General features: G+C 53.4%; 2 protein-coding genes across 7 annotated transcripts; one reads left to right on the top strand and one right to left on the bottom strand.

Annotated features, from left to right (window-relative positions):
- The first annotated feature begins 808 nt into the window (after positions 1-808).
- LOC100278286 (uncharacterized) lies at positions 809-1626 on the top strand. The gene is given in 1 exon segment (NM_001151609.1): positions 809-1626. A coding segment is annotated over 1 exon segment (537 nt). The 5' UTR covers positions 809-856; the 3' UTR covers positions 1394-1626.
- On the bottom strand, positions 1603-7119 carry LOC100281713 (uncharacterized). Of its 6 annotated transcripts, none has more exons than XM_035962252.1 (14): positions 6720-7113; positions 6469-6610; positions 6273-6335; positions 6110-6178; positions 5387-5500; positions 4754-4947; positions 4611-4666; positions 4326-4419; positions 3823-3889; positions 3025-3107; positions 2816-2907; positions 2419-2525; positions 2157-2220; positions 1603-2079 (listed from the first exon to the last, which is right to left on the bottom strand). In XM_035962252.1, exons 2-14 carry the CDS (start codon positions 6588-6590, stop codon positions 1939-1941), a joined length of 1266 nt encoding a protein of 421 aa, XP_035818145.1. In that variant the 5' UTR covers positions 6591-6610; positions 6720-7113; the 3' UTR covers positions 1603-1938. The 6 variants fall into 6 exon arrangements, with proteins under 6 accessions (XP_035818145.1, XP_035818147.1, XP_035818146.1 ...); NM_001368085.1 differs by having other exon boundaries at positions 1633-2079; positions 5444-5500; positions 6720-7093; XM_035962254.1 differs by lacking the exon at positions 6273-6335 and having other exon boundaries at positions 5444-5500; positions 6720-7119.
- Between the last annotated feature and the right edge of the window lie 10008 nt (positions 7120-17127).

Genomic DNA, 17127 nt, shown 5'->3' on the forward strand with positions numbered 1-17127 from the left:
ATCTCGGTGAGTTTGTAGGTTATATCAACCAAACATGCCTAAGTTTACATCAACGATTTTTTATACTTTTTTATTCCAAATTCAAATGCTTGAAATTGAATGGGCCAGTTAGGTGTTGTCACTTAAAAAAATTGACATTACGGAAAAAGAAGAATTACCGAGAAAGAAATTATTTTAACGGGTTATTCATTCTAAAAAATAGACATCATCATAGGAAATAAAACGAACAAACTCAATCATTCAGTCATTTCATTTTTTTAGCCCCAGCTACTCATAAGAATTACTGAGTGCCATAATTGTATGCATTCTCTGCCAAAAAAAATGTCCCCTCAATGCTTGCACTAGAGTAGCCTTATGCACCTCTCTCTATACAGTCCGCCCTTGAATATTTGTCGCCGTGACAAATAAAAAAAGAAAACAGTGGGAGTAATTGACTGCCAGGCGATGAAAGCGAAGTCTACAATAGTGACTTCATCATTGCAATCATTTAAGTCATCTGAAGGAAACGAGGCATAGGTATTTATACCGAGAATTGACTCGGCAAACAACCTGGCAAACTAAAACTAAATCCTTACAGGATTCTATACCTATCGATCTAATCTGAACTTAACTGAAACGTGATAAATCTGAAAGAAACTCTGCAGCAGACAAGTTTGTTGCTACAACTACGGACCTGCTTAGGAGTCCGCACGATATTGAGGCGTACGGAGTATGTCCGAGCAGGAATCCAAACCAGGTTAACAAACTATAGCTATGGGCGTCCATATATGCATATATAAACGCTGCCTGCCGCCTGCGTCTCATCCTCGACCAAAACCAATCGACATCGAACTCGAACAGGCTCGAGAAAGCGGCGATGGAGAGCCTCGTCGCCATGATGGCCTTCTGCGAGGCACCGTTCGACGGCACCTCGCCTGCGTCCTCGCTTGCCGCCGGGAACAGCTCATCTTCGACCAACGTCCCCAAGGCTGGCGGGTATGGCATGGCGTCGTCGAGGCTGGCGTTGCTGGCCGCGAAGTGGCCGATGGAGAGGCTCGCGGCCATGGTGGCCTTCTGCGAGGCGCCGTTCGACGGCACAAGGTCCCCGTCGTCAGGTGCCGCCGGAGGCCGCGCCTGCGCAACGAACGTCCCCGAGGCCGGAGCCGGCGGAGACGTGGCGTCATCGGCACAGGCGAGGCTGGCCGCAGCCGCGAAGAAGCGGCCGGTGGAGAGGCTCGTGGCCGCGATGGCCTTCTGCGAGGCGCCGTTCGACGGCACCTTCGATGGCACCTCGGCTCCGTCGTCGGATGCCGCAAGTGACGTTGAAGATACGGCGGCGTTGAGGCGGCCGTGGCTGGCCGACGCCAAAGAACTAGAACGAGCGGCGATTGCGGCTGTTGCGCGTGAAGGTTAGGACCGTCGTTCATGGGCTCGCATCGCATTGGAGTCACCGAGTCAGCAAGGACTAATGTTCTTTTCTAGCAATAGAACCCCCCAACTACATGGAACATTGGGATACGATACCCTCTTTCCTGGACATGCACAACAGCAAGAACTGCATCCCGGTTCAGTACTGCCATTGGATCGAACAGTAGCAAATGTAGGTGTACAGTGTACTGGAAATTTGCAGAAATTTGTTCAAATCAATCATCTGAGTATTCAAAGAGTCAGTTCTTCAACTGCCTTGCCTTTAAATCAATTTCATGCTCTTGAGACACTACAACTGTTCCACGAAACCGAGTAGAATTTCAATGAAAAATAAAGAAATCAAGAGAACCGTTCCTAACAACAGTTGCATGCATACGTTTGCGTTTCCCTGTGGAAGGCACATCATAACTTACTCTTTTCTTTGACGAAAAAGAATAAATCGCTTGCACTGTTGCGACAAGTTCAGATTTTCATTGCACGGAAGCTCCAAAATTCTGCCAGAAGGTATCAGGAAGGCCCAAACTACATGAGCTAGCAGGAGGCCTCGTCTGTTTCTGTGATGTCCGCTTTGCTTTGGGGTTTTGGGGGATAGAGGTCCCACAGCGCAACCGTGGTATCCGCCGAGCAGGAAGCCATGAGCTTGCAGTCAGATGAGAAGGTCACTGCATTGCACTGCGAAGAGGAAGAAAGTATTAACATTAGATGCCTGCAGAAAATACAGAACGCAATCAGATGGACAAGTAGCATACCGAAGCACTGTGATACTTCAACACGGCTAGAGCATTTCCTTTGTTGTAGTTGTACACTCGAATCCTGCAAGGTTAAAACCACCGAAAAGGTCACAGATGCAACAACAACAACAACTAGAAGGGATGACATTGGGCATCCAGGATCACCCGAACCACATTAACATTGAATTTAATTACTGACACACAAGTCCAAAATCCATCAGAAATGGGTTAGATTGCTACAACTAGTAAACAGTTAAAAAACATGAAAACAGAGAAAAACCTGTGATCCCAGCCAGCGGTTGCAGCGATCTTGTTGTCTGGACGAATTGCTGTGCCAGCAATACCCGGTCGCTCGAGTTCTATTTCTTTCCTAAGAATAAATGTGCCCTGCAACCGGAAGGAAATATCGTATCAACAAAACGAGGCAACAGGCCAAACACTTCCAAGCACTCCTACGGAATAAAAACACTACATCTTCAAATCAAGAAGATGTTTGTGATGAGCTGCAAAACCTTTTAATTATTAACACCAGAATAGCGACACAGTAACATGGTCTATATGCCATTAACAAACCTTGTATAAAGTCTAACACATAGCACACAGTGTTGCACATTCATTTGATACAGAAAAATTAATCGATGCGTAAATCTTCCATGACAGAACAGAGATAAGCAAACCTTTGGATGGTCGAGCGTGAACATGACTACTTTATCATCAGCACCTCCTGAGATTCCACCATTGCAAAATCCATCAATAGCAATGGATAAAGCTGCACACCTGTAACTTGTTAGATCATGCCTTGTTTCATTCCATCAAAGGAATATAAATGTAACTATTATTGAAAAATATAAGTTGAATGAAAAACTAAGAGGGAGCTGCATGAGACCTGATTCTGAATGATACTTCACTGAAGATAAAGGTAATCCAGGCTTTCGTACATCCCACCAAAGAGTGCTTCCATCTTCATAACTAGTTTCAATAAATCCAGAGCTTTGTTACTACTTACTAACCCATTATGTAAACTGGAAATGCTAGTATACTTCAGTGGGAACAATCAAACTAATGTTTAGCAAGATATACAATAAGAAATGATTGGAGAAGATTTCTCGTGAATAATATGTGATGTGATTCTTTCTTAGATTAAGTACTTAGCTAGCAGACATGAATGTATAAAAAAATGTGGTTACATTAGCGATCAAGGTGCCGTATTTAGGGGAAATTCAAACTGAAGTTCAGCAAACAGTATCAGTACAAAATGACTGGAGAAGATTTCTAGTGAATCATATATGATGTGATTCTGATAGGATTCCTGATACTACCGGGGATGTCTCGTAGGGAATAGGGGTGAGGAGATGGAAGGGGCTGGAGATCACGGCGCACGGGCGCCGTGGCTGTATCCAACTAACCTGAGATAATCTCTCATCTTTATCTAACTAATACTAAGATAATCTCTCTTCTATTAGATAAGCCTTATCTAATCTCTCTGGCCGCATGTGACCTGTGGTCGACGCCTATATTGGTGACCGACCGTAACAGATTCTTTCTTAGATCAAGTAATTAACTGGCTGACCAAGAATGGACAAAAGATGTGGTTAGGTTAAAGATTAAGGTACCATATTTAGTACTCAACTTTTGAATGTACCATGGGCAAATTGGATAAAGAGAGCTTGATATTGATATTAACCTTGACAAAATATTTACGTAGCCTGCGGATTCATGGGGGATGAAAGCTTGCACAGCCATGCATAGTCCTACAATAAACAGGATAAGTTTGTTTGTGTGTATGTTAATTAGAGCACAAATAATACCATAACAGTTTGAAAGGGAATGTTATGAGTCTGCAATGCCATATTCTAGTCTCATATTATGGACCACATTATAGTGTCATATTATGGAACAGGGATCCATCCTAAACCATATCCATAAATCCTAAAAGAGAAAAAAGTCTTATCCCCAAAATCAATTATATATACCAGCAACCAGTGCATAATAATTTTACATAGTGCAGCTCTTAGTACTGCCATAATGCATGAAGAGACTAGCGCTAAAAAATAGGAGTGCAATAACTGAAGGATTTACAAAGAAAAGAAAAATAGTACTTGATCAACATACTCGACTAGACTCAAACCTGCATTTGGTGCTTTGTCATACTCAAAATAATTACAGCTGGAAAAGTGAAAAACTAACCCTTTTTCTTAGTAGGATGATCTGTCGCATTGGCACTACATGTTTGGGGCAAGGTTACGATCTTTCTAGCACTTGTAATGTCCCAAAGCTCAACCTGAAGAGTTTTTCCTCCTTTGAGTTACAGAATGAAAACAAAACTAAGGCATTCAATAAATAAAAAAGATCATAGAGATTGTTGTGTTGCACAGCTCATCCAAGCATTCTCTACTTTCTAGTGGTACTAATATCATTCATTTCATATAATACGTCAATTTCGATCAAAAGGCTGCATAATTATGGACTAACCTGAGAGGATTCTTGACCAGCAATTGCCAGCATATTATGCCCATTAGAGGTAGTGCCTAGCCAACCCAAATGTTGTTAAGGTCAATAACACCAAAAAAAAGTTATCTGACTTTACAAGAGCGGTTTAAGTGTTGCCTCGATACATTGATCATGTTCTTGGGGGCCTATTGTAGGGTTTACACCATGGCATTCTGCATTTTCAGTTGGCACTATTTGTGGTTCCACGTCACTAGCTGAGCTGCTAGAGCCAGATTCAGTGGCATGTGTAAAAGAAGACTTCACCAGTGACATCTTGCAGAAATGGTATGTACTTGTTTTGATTGTAAGTAGTGGCTTCCTACAAGAAGTCAATAAAATGGATATAATTCCACATGAATCCATACAACACAAATCTCACATGAACCATAAATCTACTAAGAACCAACAGATCAGTAAGATGATGTGTTGATGCAGTAGTTGATGATCAGAGGGTAGTTACAGAATATGATTTGCATACATAACTGACATTAGAGGGCTAAAGACCTGATGATAGTAGTTATGCATTCAGGGTTAAGGTTGGAAGCTGTCTTGTAAAAAATAAAAGTAATGAATTCAATCATCTATATGTCTTCTAAGTTTAGCAATATTTTCTGCCTACGTATGTGTGTGTGACAAATGTGAGGTTTTCCCTTTTCATTTACATTCATGAGAGTTTATTTTTCACTAGATAGTAGATAATCCTTCAAATTTAAGGTCATATGTTTCATTTGAAAAAAAAAGTAGATGTGTGCACCTGCCTCTCCTGAAGAAAAATGAGTTGTTTTTTGAACTCAAATAGCGTGAGCAAATGATACCTTGAAAGCCCAGCTTCTTCAATCGCCCAACATTTACAAGTCCCATCCCTGCCCTGGCTGCATCAACATGAAAAGCAAACATGTTGATCAAAATCAACAAAACAGAAAAATGGGCAGCTCAAAATATGCTGCACCTAAGGGTGGTAATGGATCGTGATCTAAATGATTCTTCACAAAATGATAGGGCCCTAAATAAATTTTAGTTTAAAAATAAATAAAAATAGGGCTCGATCCTAATCCGATCCAATCCTTAAATCTTATAGTGTAAAATTTAGAGCACATTGTCACCCCTAGGCCCTAGCTGCACCTAACAGCTCTTCCATCTACAGTCAACAATGTAAAGACTAAAGACACTATCTACTTGTCTGGAACACATATTATTTATTATGATACATGGTCCAGTCATAGTAACTTTTCTCCTCAGGATCTAGTCCAAATTAATCCTAAATTCATGAGAAGTTGAAGAATCCCCTTCAAGTACAGTTCCAATTCTGCATATCTATGTTAAGAAATTGATGTTCAGACATGAATTATTGTCATTACAAGTTTGTAGCACCACAACAGAACATGTCAAGTAGCCTGTTTACAAGAGCACCATAAACTTCTGTGCAACCCCCCTCCCAAAAAAACGGACAATAACAAACTAAATGGCTCCTATCCAGTCACCTGATTATCTTATTGCCAAGTCCAGCACCAGCAGCGACAGAATACACTCCCACCGACCCAGCATGAGCCCTACAAAAATATCATGCAATTGCCATCACACCAAATCTGGCACAAAACTAAATCGCTCATGGCTGCAGAGAGCACAAGAGCAGAAGTGTCGAACCACACAGAGGAAGCGGTGCGGTGGCTCGCGGTGTCCCAGGCCCTGAGCTCCCCGTCGGCCGCGCTGGACGAGCAGCACCAAAGAGCATACGTCACACACACAAGTGGTACAGAAAACAGGTTGTCGTGCGTGAGTGCGTGCTCGCTGCTGCAGAGGTAGGGGAGCGGGGAGAGGTAGGGAGGGCCGGAGGGGTTACCCGGAGAAGAGGAGGGGGAGGGAGGGGTGGAAGCAGGCGTCGTTGACTGCGGCGCGGTGGCCCCGGAGCACGGCGACGGGGTCTGGCGGAGGGCGGCGGCGAGGCCGTTCGAGGCCTGCCATCTCGTCTCGCGTCGTCGTGCCTGTGCAAAGTGACGGTGGCAGCAGTGGCGGAGGACGCGCCAAGATCAAGGTGTTACTACGCGACGACGAACAAAGAAAATTCATAACACAGTTTGCGTAGGCGCAGACCTGGATGCTGTACAGAGGCCGGAACAGGGCGGAGCTGAGCCTGGCCGGGACAGGAGCGGGGCGGCTGGGACTGGGCAGGGGGGCGCCCGCGCGGGACGGAGCTCGGCGACTCGGCCTGGGGGCGGGTCCGCCGTCCCCGCCTCCGCGGGGAGGAGCTCGCCCAGTCGTCCTGCCGGCCGGGCGGGCGAGCGGCCTAGGCGCCTGGCGAAGCTCGGGTCGGCGGCGCGATGGCCTGGGCGCGGGCTGCGGGCAGGTCCGGTCGATGCTGGGAGGCGGACGAGATCACGATGGCCCGGCGCCGGCGGCCCGGGGCTATGGAGCTCGGAGGCGCGGTCACGCGGATGCGGCGTGGAGGCCTGGCGTCGGCGGCTCAGTTAGTCGCGTGGTAGAACCAGGGTTTACCTTACCGGTAGCAGAAAAAATCGGACCTCACCGAAAAACGTGTTTCTCGGATTTCTCGATTTTTTTCGTTTTTCTCAAAAAAATCGGACAGAATTTAGAATGAACAACTCAGTTTAATCAGAACAATATATAGATCATTTCTAAACCACCTAATATCACTATGTACATATAACGATTGTATAAATGGCAAAATGAATAACAAATTGACTGCGAATGTATATATCCATAGAGAACATAGAATAATGAGACAGTCCAAATAAACTAAATATTACATTGAATGAGCGAAGTGACTGCGATCAGCCAGTGAAGGGGCGAAGTGACTGCGGTCACTTCGGCCTTGTCGTCTGAGGAGCGCGCGTCAGGATAAGGTGTCAGGCGATCCTTACATTGAATGCTCCTGCGATACGGTCGATTGGCGTAGCGATCCGGCCAAGGTTGCTTCTTCGCGAAGCCTGCCCGAGCTGGGCCTCGGGCGAGTCGAAGGTGCGTCCGTTGCTTGAGGAGACCCTCGGGCGAGACGTGAATCCTCCTGGGTCGGCTGCCTTTGCCCGAGGCTGGGCTCGGGTGAGACGAGATCGTTGTCCCTTGACTGGACGGAGCCCTGACCTGAATCGCGCCCATCAGGCCTTTGCAGCTTTGTGCTGATGGGGGTTACCAGCTGATATTAGGAGTCTTAAGGGTACCCCTAATTATGGTCCCCGACAGTAGCCCCCGAGCCTCGAAGGGAGTGTTAGTACTCGCTTGGAGGCTTTTGTCGCACTTTTTTGCAAGGGGACCGGCCTTTCTCGGTTGCATTTCGTTCCGGTGGGTGCGCGCGAGCGCACCCGCCGGGTGTAGCCCCCGAGGCCTCGGAGGAGTGGTTTGACTCCTTTGAGGTCTTAATGCCTTTCGTGGTGCCTCGGCCGGTCTGGTTGTTCCCTCATGCAAACTGACCGTAGCCCGGGTGCATAGTCAGGTTCCGAGTTCTCAGGCTGGTATGTTGACGCTGTCAACGGTTTGGCCGGAGCCGGGTTTGCGAGAGTAGCCCTCGAGCCTCCGCACAGAGCGAGAGGACAGTCAAGGACTGATTCGGCTTTTTTCATACGCTCCTGCGTCGCCTTTCCGCAAGGAGGAGGGGGGAAGCGCCATGTTGCCCTCAGAGGGCGCCGAACATGGTGTCTCCAGTGAGTTGCTAACGGGTGATCCGAGTGGACGCCCGTGCCCCGTTCGATAAGGGTCGGCTAGTGGCCCAGAGGCGCGCTCCAAAAGTACCTGCAGGTGATTTGCTGGACCCGGTCCCGTTTGATAGGGTCCGAGGGCTCGATGCCTCCCTCTGATGGGATTCCGTTACAGAATCGCTCCTGCTGGTCTCGGAAATGTCCTAGGGTACCTCGGGAGCGTAGCCCGAGCCTCGGCCATGTATCGGACGTACCCAGAGTCATCCCTCGCTCTGCGTGCTCTGAGGCGGATGTCGAACCCTTCGGGGGCCAGCCTACGAACCTGTGATCAGTAGTGGGCGCGGAGCCCGAGTGGCCTGAGGCGGCTGTCGAACCCTTCCGAGGGGCCAGCCTTCGAACCTCTGATCAGTAGTGGGCGCGGAGCCCGAGTGGTCTGAGGCGGATGTCAAACCCTTCCGAGGGGCCAGCCTTCGAACCTCTGATCAGTAGTGGGCGCGGAGCTCGAGTGCTCTGAGGCGGCTGTCGAACCCTTCCGAGGGGCCAGCCTTCGAACCTCTGATCAGTAGGAGGGCTCGGGGCCCGCTTCCTTCGCGGAGAAGGATCCCTTTCGGAGTATCCCCTTTCCCGGTCCCTGTAGCAAGAGAGAGAAAGAGGAAGAGGAAAAGGATACGAAATCGAACGACGTGGCGCACCTTTTTTGACGCGGTCATTATGGCGGAGGTGAAGCGTCGCCTGCTTCGCCTGCCAAAGGTGTCGCCTGTCCTGCCGCAGAGTTAATGCGACGAGACGAGTGGTTCGCTGGGCAGCCGTTGTGCGTGCGCGAGTCGTTCGAGGAACGGAACACGGGCGCGTCGTCTTCACGCCGTGGGAGAGGGCTCTCTCGCTGTCCCAGGAGGGGACGTGAGCCTGCAGACGACTTGACCGCTGCTTCCGCCGCCTGCCACCGCCATTACTGTCGGCCCACTTTTGGCCATATCGACCGTCGCGCCTTCTCCCGCGGCTGACTGACCCGTGATCGATGTGCTCGGTTGGCACTGTTGGGCCATGCGCAGGGTTGCCTCGAGTCGCGGCACCGGTTCCGCAGTCGAGAAGGCGCGGTACTGGCGCAAGTGGCGGTGCAGTTTCCCGCACGTAGTAATCGGCGCGCCGGTTACATGACGTGTGGGCCTGGGCCTCCATGCTGGACGCGTCGAAGTCGAAAGGGTGCGCCCCCTTGGTGCGGTTGCATGCCGCCTGCATGGCGGTCCACCCTTTCACCCGCCGGTCTGGGCGAAAGTGGAGGAGTGCTTGTAACCGCTGGGCAGTTACGCGCTCTGCGCGTGGCAGTTTAGCTTCTTCTGCCCTAGGCCAGCTTGCATGACGCGTGGGACCCAGCCCCCGTGTCGTAGGGGGAAGACCTTGGAGCGTGTTGGTGAAGACTCAGTCCGCGACGGCTGAGGATGCAAGTGGAGAGAGTCGCCTTTAAAAGGAGGGCGACCCCCTTGGATGGCAACCATGTCTTCGCACTCTCCTCATGCATCGCGTCCTTCCACCTTCCGAGCCCCCAGATGGGGAGCGCCCACGTTGCTTTCATCTTGTCGTCGTTGGAGGAACGCAACTTCGCGGAAGTTGGTACCTTTCAGCCATCGCTCGGCTTCAAGGATTTTCATCAGGCAGCCCGGCTGCATCCCCTCGCCGGTGGTCACCCAAGACGGTGACCACCAGTTCGATGGTGGGGAGAAGCAAGCCGGGCTGCGGCCTCTGCCCCGCCCTCAGCTTCAAGGATCTTCATCATCCTTGCTGGGGCGGAGGGCGAGCTGAGCCGGAGCTCCACCTCCCGCACGGGTCGGCGTCCTGCTTCTTCCTCCAGCTTCTGGGGGTGGAAACCATCCTCCAGCTCTGCGGAGGAGGCACCCTCCAGCCATGCCGGGGAAGGCGAACTGTTGCTGCCCAGCCAGGGTGCAACATTCTGTCCTATGTCCTCGTTTTCGTGGCGAGGACGGAAGTGAGAACCTGCCGGTGCGCTTTGGGGCGGCCGACGCTCGCTGGTGCGGTGTTGGTGGACAGGTGGACGCCGCCGTCGGTGCTGAGGTGGTGGCAGCTGGAGAAAGCTTCTCCGCCGTCGAGACTGTCAACGCCACCTGCGGACCGACCTCCGGCTCTTTGGCTTTAATATCTGGTTCTCGTCCCTTGAGTGGGGACGCGAACGAGAGCCTTCCGGCGACAGCGTCCGTCCTGGGACCATCGCTGCTTCTGCAGAGGTCGCTGGCGAGTCACCGGGAGTTTGTCGTCCCGTAGGCTCTCCGATGTGGAGGTTGTTCATACCCGCAGGAGTGGAACCGGAATTCTGTCTGTAATGGCACCTTGAGTGCCGGTGTCTGTTCATTGCGGCTGTCGGGGCCTGAACATGTATGTATTTTGGCGCGAAGCCGTGTTTCTTCCTCATTTCGAGCACTAGGACTCGCCTGTCGGCTAGCTGAACCGCTTAACCAAGTGTGAGTTGCCTCGTGCAGAAGGTGACGAGTGAGGTATCCGTATCCCGGAGGCGTAGGAGTCCCTCGGCTCGGTCGGCCTTGCCGCCCGAGGCTTCTCTTGCTTAGTTAAAGAAACCCTCGGCCGCTCTGCGATGAGCCGGAGCCGGAGCCGGAGGCAGCGGTGTCAGCATGGACAGAGGCAGAGTTGGCTTGAAAAGAAGCTTCGTCGACCGGAGCCTGGCCGGGCCGTCCACTGGCGGGACCGACGCCAGAGTCGGGTTGCCGAGGCCATGAGACAGGCTGATGTCCTTGGGGGACAGCTGGCTGAGGCTACGGAGCGGCCGGTCGAGCTGTCTGCTCGGGTCGGGTTCCTGGAGGAGACCCGGCGACGATGGCCCAGGCGCGGTGTTGACATCTTTCTTCGGGGTGGAGATCCTTCGACCGTGTCGCCGTCCGAGGCTAGGTCGGACTCTGCCGAAGGTGGAGTCGATGCCGAGGGTGCTGCTGCTCCCCCTATTGATGTCTGAACCTGCAGGGATAGTTTATCTGTAGTGTGCGTATGTTTTTTGGCGGCCGCCGAGGCCCAAACATACCGTCGTCGTGTTGTAGAGCTGCGTTTCTTTTCCCCTTGTTTCGAGTATCAGGACTTATTTGTCGGTAACAGAATTGTTTGTCCGAGCGAGAGTTACTTTTCACAGAAGGTGATGAGTGAGGTATCCGTATCCCGGAGGCATAGGAGTCCCTCGGCTCGGTCAGCCTTGCCGCTTACGTGTACTCTTACTTGTCCGTTGGATTCTGTTATCGATATAGTCGAGAAGGCACGAAAAATCATTTCGGCAGAAAAGTTTTCGAGCGTTAAGACTTGTTCGGTCAGCGGAATCGCTTATCCGAGCGTGAGTTACTTATCGCAGAAGGTGATGAGTGAGGTATCTGTATCCCGGAGGCGTAGGAGTCCCTCGGCTCGGTCGACCTTGCCTGCTTGTGTGTACTCCGTCGTTTTCAGGATCCCACTTTCGAAGTAGTCGAAAAGCACGAAAGATGTTCTGGCAGAAAGACTTTTTCGAGGAAAATTTTGACGCAGAGGGGGTGCCCCCTTCTAGCCCCCGAGGGAGGGTCGGGCTTTGCTGAGGCAAGGCTGACCCTTCCTTGATGGTTAGACTTTGTTGGCGTATGTAAACGAGGTGTATGAACGACTTAAAAACATCTTAAGGGTAGAAGCGACGTAGCTGTCGGATGTTCCAAGCGTTGTTGTAGACCTCGCCTTGACTGTTGGCCAGCTTGTATGTTCCGGGCTTCAAAATCTTGGTGATGATGAATGGCCCTTCCCAGGGAGGAGTGAGCTTGTGGCGCCCTCGGGCGTCTTGTCGTAGCCGAAGCACCAAGTTGCCCACCTGGAGGTCTCGGGACCGAACCCCTCGGGCGTGGTAGCGTCGCAGGGACTGCTGATACCGCGCCGAGTGTAGTAAGGCCATGTCCCGAGCCTCTTCCAGCTGGTCCAGCGAGTCTTCTCGATTGGTCCAGTTGCTTCGGTCGTCGTACACCCTCATCCTCGGGGATCCGTATACCAAGTCCGTGGGCAAGATAGCCTCGGCCCCATAGACTAGAAAAAACAGCGTGAAGCCCGTGGCTCGGCTTGGCGTCGTTCTCAGACTTCAGACCACCGAGGGGAGTTCCTTCATCCATCGCCTACCGAATTTGTTGAGGTCGTTGTAGATCCGTGGCTTGAGTCCTTGCAGAATCATGTCGTTGGCACGCTCTACTTGCCCATTCGTCATGGGGTGAGCTACGGCGGCCCAATCCACCCGGATGTGGTGATCCTCGCAGAAGTCTAGGAACTTTCTACCGGTGAACTGAGTGCCGTTGTCGGTGATGATGGAGTTCGGGACCCCAAAGCGATGGATGATGTTGGTGAAGAACGCCACCGCCTGTTTGGACCTGATGTTGTTTAGGGGTCTGACTTCGATCCACTTGGAGAATTTGTCGATGGCGACCAGCAGGTGCGTGTAGCCCCCGGGTGCCTTCTGCAAGGGACCGACGAGGTCCAGACCCCACACAGCGAACGACAAGGTGATGGGTATTGTTTGTAGAGCCTGAGCGGGCAGGTGGGTCTGCCTTGCGTAGAATTGACACCCTTGGCAGGTGCGTACAATCCTAGTGGCGTCGGCCACCGCGGTTGGCCAGTAGAAACCTTGTCGGAAGGCGTTTCCAACAAGGGCTCGAGGCGCTACGTGATGACCGCAAGCCCCCGAGTGTATTTCTTGCAATAGTTCCTGACCTTCGGCGATGGATATGCATCGCTGGAGGATGCCTGAGGGGCTTCGGTGGTAGAGCTCCTTCCCGTCACCCAGCAGGACGAACGACTTGGCGCGCCGCGCCAGTCGCCGAGCTTCGGCTCTGTCGAGGGGTAGCTCTCCTCGGTGGAGATATTGCAGGTACGGGGTCTGCCAGTTTCGATTAGGCGTGACCCCATTCCGCTCTCCCTCGACGCGCAGTGCCTCACTCTCGGGGGCCGAGGGTGCCTCGGGCTGAGCCGAGGCCTTCTCGGGCTCGGGTGTGTCGTCGGTCTTGACAGAGGGTTGGTGTAGGTCTCGGGAGAAGACGTCCGGGGGAACCGTTGTCTGCCCCGAGGCTATCTTAGCCAGCTCGTCCGCAGTCTCGTTGTATCGTCGGGCGATGTGGTTGAGCTCGAGCCCGTAGAACTTGTCCTCCAGGCGCCGAACCTCGTCGCAGTAGGCTTCCATCTTCGGGTCGCGGCAATGGGAGTTCTTCATGGCTTGGTCGATGACAAGCTGCGAGTCGCCACGAGCATCGAGGCGTCAGACCCCTAGCTCGATGGCGATGCGCAACCCGTTAACCAGAGCCTCATACTCGGCCACGTTGTTGGACGTCGGGAAATGGAGGCGCAGCACGTATCGGAGGTGCTTCCCGAGGGGTGAGATGAAGAGCAGGCCCGCACCCGCTCCTGTTTTCATCAACGACCCGTCGAAAAACATGATCCAGAGTTCCGGTTCGATCGGAGCTGCTGGAAGCTGGGTGTCGACCCATTCAGCCACAAAGTCTGCCAAGACTTGGGACTTGATGGCCTTCCGAGGGGCGAACGAGATTGTCTCGCCCATGATCTCCACCGCCCACTTTGCAATCCTACCCGAGGCCTCTCGGCACTGGATGATCTCTCCCAGGGGGAAGGATGACACCACAGTCACCGGATGAGACTCGAAGTAGTGTCGCAACTTTCGTCGCGTCAGAATTACCGCGTACAGTAGCTTCTGGATTTGCGGGTAGCGGATTTTGGTCTCGGACAGTACTTCACTGATGAAGTAGACCGGCCTCTAGACGGACAATGCATGCCCCTCTTCTCGTCTCTCGACCACGATCGCGGCGCTGACCACCTGAGTGGTAGCGGCGACGTAGATCAAGAGGGCTTCTCCCGCAGCGGGGGGCACCAAGATGGGTGCGTTTGAAAGGAGCGCTTTTAGGTTTCCGAGGGCTTCCTCGGCCTCGGGGGTCCAAGTGAAGCGCTCGGTCTTCCTTAAGAGGCGGTACAGAGGTAGGCCTCTTTCGCCGAGGCGCGAGATGAAACGGCTCAGGGCCGCAAGGCATCCCATGACCCTCTGTACTCCTTTTAAGTCCTTGATGGGCCCCATGTTGGTGATGACCACGATTTTCTCTAGGTTGGCCTCGATGCCCCGCTCGGAGACGATGAACCCCAGGAGCATGCCTCGGGGGACTCCGAAGACACACTTCTCGGGATTGAGTTTTAAGCCTTTCGCCTTGAGACACTTTAATGTCGTTTCAAGGTCGGAGACGAGGTCGAAGGCTTTCCTCGTCTTTACTACGATGTCATCGACGTAAGCCTCGACCGTTCGGCCAATGTGTTCTCCGAACACGTGGTTCATGCACCTTTGGTATGTCGCACCCGCATTCCTCAAATCGAATGGCATAGTAACATAGCAGTACATGCCAAAGGGTGTGATGAAAGAAGTCGCGAGCTGGTCGGACTCTTTCATCCTGATTTGGTGATACCCTGAGTAGGCATCGAGGAAAGACAGGGTTTCGCACCCAGCAGTGGAATCCACGATTTGATCGATGCGAGGCAGAGGGTAGGGAACTTTCGGACATGTTTTGTTTAGACCAGTGTAGTCTACACACATCCGCCATTTCCCTCCTTTCTTTCTCACAAACACAGGGTTGGCAAGCCATTCAGGATGGAATACCTCTTTGATGAACCCTGCAGCCATCAGCTTGTGGATCTCCTCGCCTATGGCTCTGCGCTTTTCTTCGTCGAATCGGCGCAGAGGCTGCTTCACGGGTCGGGCTCCAGCTCGGATATCCAGCGAGTGCTCGACGACATCCCTCGGTATGCCAGGCATGTCCGAGGGACTCCACGCAAAAAACTTCGGCGTTCGCGCGGAGAAAGTCGACGAGCACTGCTTCCTATTTGGGGTCGAGCTCGGAGCCGATCCGGACTTGCTTGGAGGCGTCGTTGCTGGGGTCGAGAGGGACGGACTTAACCGTCTCAGCTGGCTCGAAGTTGTCGACGTGGCGCTTCGCATCTGGCGCCTCCTTGGAGAGGCTCTCTAGGTCGGCGATGAGGGCCTCGGATTCGGTGAGGGCCTCGGCGTACTCCACGCACTCCACGTCGCATTCGTACGCGTGTCGGTACGTGGAGCCAACGGTGATGACCCCGTTGGGGCCCGACATCTTGAGCTTGAGGTAGGTGTAGTTGGGGACGGCCATGAACTTGGCGTAGCATGGTCTCCCCAGCACTGCGTGGTAGGTTCCTCGGAGCCCGACCACCTCGAACGTGAGGGTTTCCTTTCGGAAGTTGGAGGGAGTCCCGAAGCAGACAGGCAGATCGAGTTGTCCGAGGGATTGGACGCGTTTCCCGGGGATGATCCCGTGAAAGGGCGCCGCGCCGGCCCGGATCGAGGACAGATCGATCTGCAGGAGCCCGAGGGTCTCGACGTAGATGATGTTGAGGCTGCTGCCTCCGTCCATGAGGACCTTGGTAAGCTTGATGTTGCCGATGACGGGATCGACAACGAGCGGGTACTTTCCTGGGCTCGGCACGCGGTCGGGGTGGTCGCCCTGGTCGAAGGTGATGGGCTTGTCGGACCAGTCTAGGTAGACTGGCGCCGCCACCTTTACCGAGCAGACCTCCCGGTGCTCTTGCTTGCGGTGCCGAGCCGAGGCGTTCGCCACATGCCCACCGTAGATCATGAAGCAGTCGTGGACCTCGGGGAACTCCTCTACCTTGTGGCCCTCCTTCTTGTCGTTGTCATGGGCTCTGCCACCTTCCGCCGGTGGCCTGACCTTGTGGAAGTAGCGCCGAAGCATGACGCACTCCTCAAGGGTGTGCTTGACGGGACCCTGATGATAGGGGCACGACTCCTTGAGCATCTTGTCGAACAGGTTGGCGCCTCCGGGAGGCTTCCGAGGGTTCCTGTGCTCGGCGGCGGTGACAAGGTCTGCGTCGGCGGCGTCACGTTTCGCTTGAGACTTCTTCTTGCCCTTCTTCTTGGTGCCGCGCTGAGCGGACGCCTCGGGGACGTCTTCCGGCTGGCGCCCTAAGGCTGCTTGTCCTTCCGGAAGATGGCCTCGACCGCCTCCTGACCAGAGGCGAACTTGGTGGCAATGTCCATCAGCTCGCTCGCCCTGGTGGGAGTCTTGCGACCTAGCTTGCTCACCAGGTCGCGGCAAGTGGTGCCGACGAGGAACGCGCCGATGACATCCGAGTCGGTGATGTTGGGCAGCTCGGTGCGCTGCTTCGAAAATCGCCGGATGTAGTCCCGGAGGGATTCTCCCGGCTGCTGGCGGCAGCTTCGGAGATCCCAGGAGTTCCCAGGGCGCACGTACGTGCCCTGGAAGTTGCCGGCGAAGGCTTTGACCAGGTCGCCCCAGTTGGAGATCTGCGCAGGAGGCAGATGCTCCAGCCAGGCTCGGGCGGCATCGGAGAGGAACAGGGGAAGGTTGCGGATGATGAGGTTGTCATCGTCCGTCCCACCCAGCTGGCAGGCCAGCCGGTAGTCCGCGAGCCATAGTTCCGGCTTTGACTCCCCCGAGTACTTGGTGATGGTAGTCGGGGTTATGAACCGAGTCGGGAACGGCGCCCGTCGTATGGCCCGGCTGAAAGCTTGCGGACCGGGTGGTTCGGGCGAGGGGCTCCAATCCTCCCTGTTGTCGTAGCGTCCCCCACGCCTGGGGTGGTAGCCTCGGCGCACCTTCTCGTCGAGGTGGGCTCGACGATCGTGGCGGTGCTCGTTGCCGAGGCGTCCCGGGGCCGCAGGCGCTGTGTTCCGCGTGCGCCCGGTGTGGACCGAGGCTTCCCGCATGAATCGGGAAGTCGCGGCGCGATGCTCTAGGGGTACCCCTGCCTTCGGGAGGCAGAGCTCTCGG

Source organism: Zea mays, chromosome 9, assembly GCF_902167145.1.
Source record: "Zea mays cultivar B73 chromosome 9, Zm-B73-REFERENCE-NAM-5.0, whole genome shotgun sequence".
NCBI classification, from domain to species: Eukaryota; Viridiplantae; Streptophyta; class Magnoliopsida; order Poales; family Poaceae; genus Zea; species Zea mays.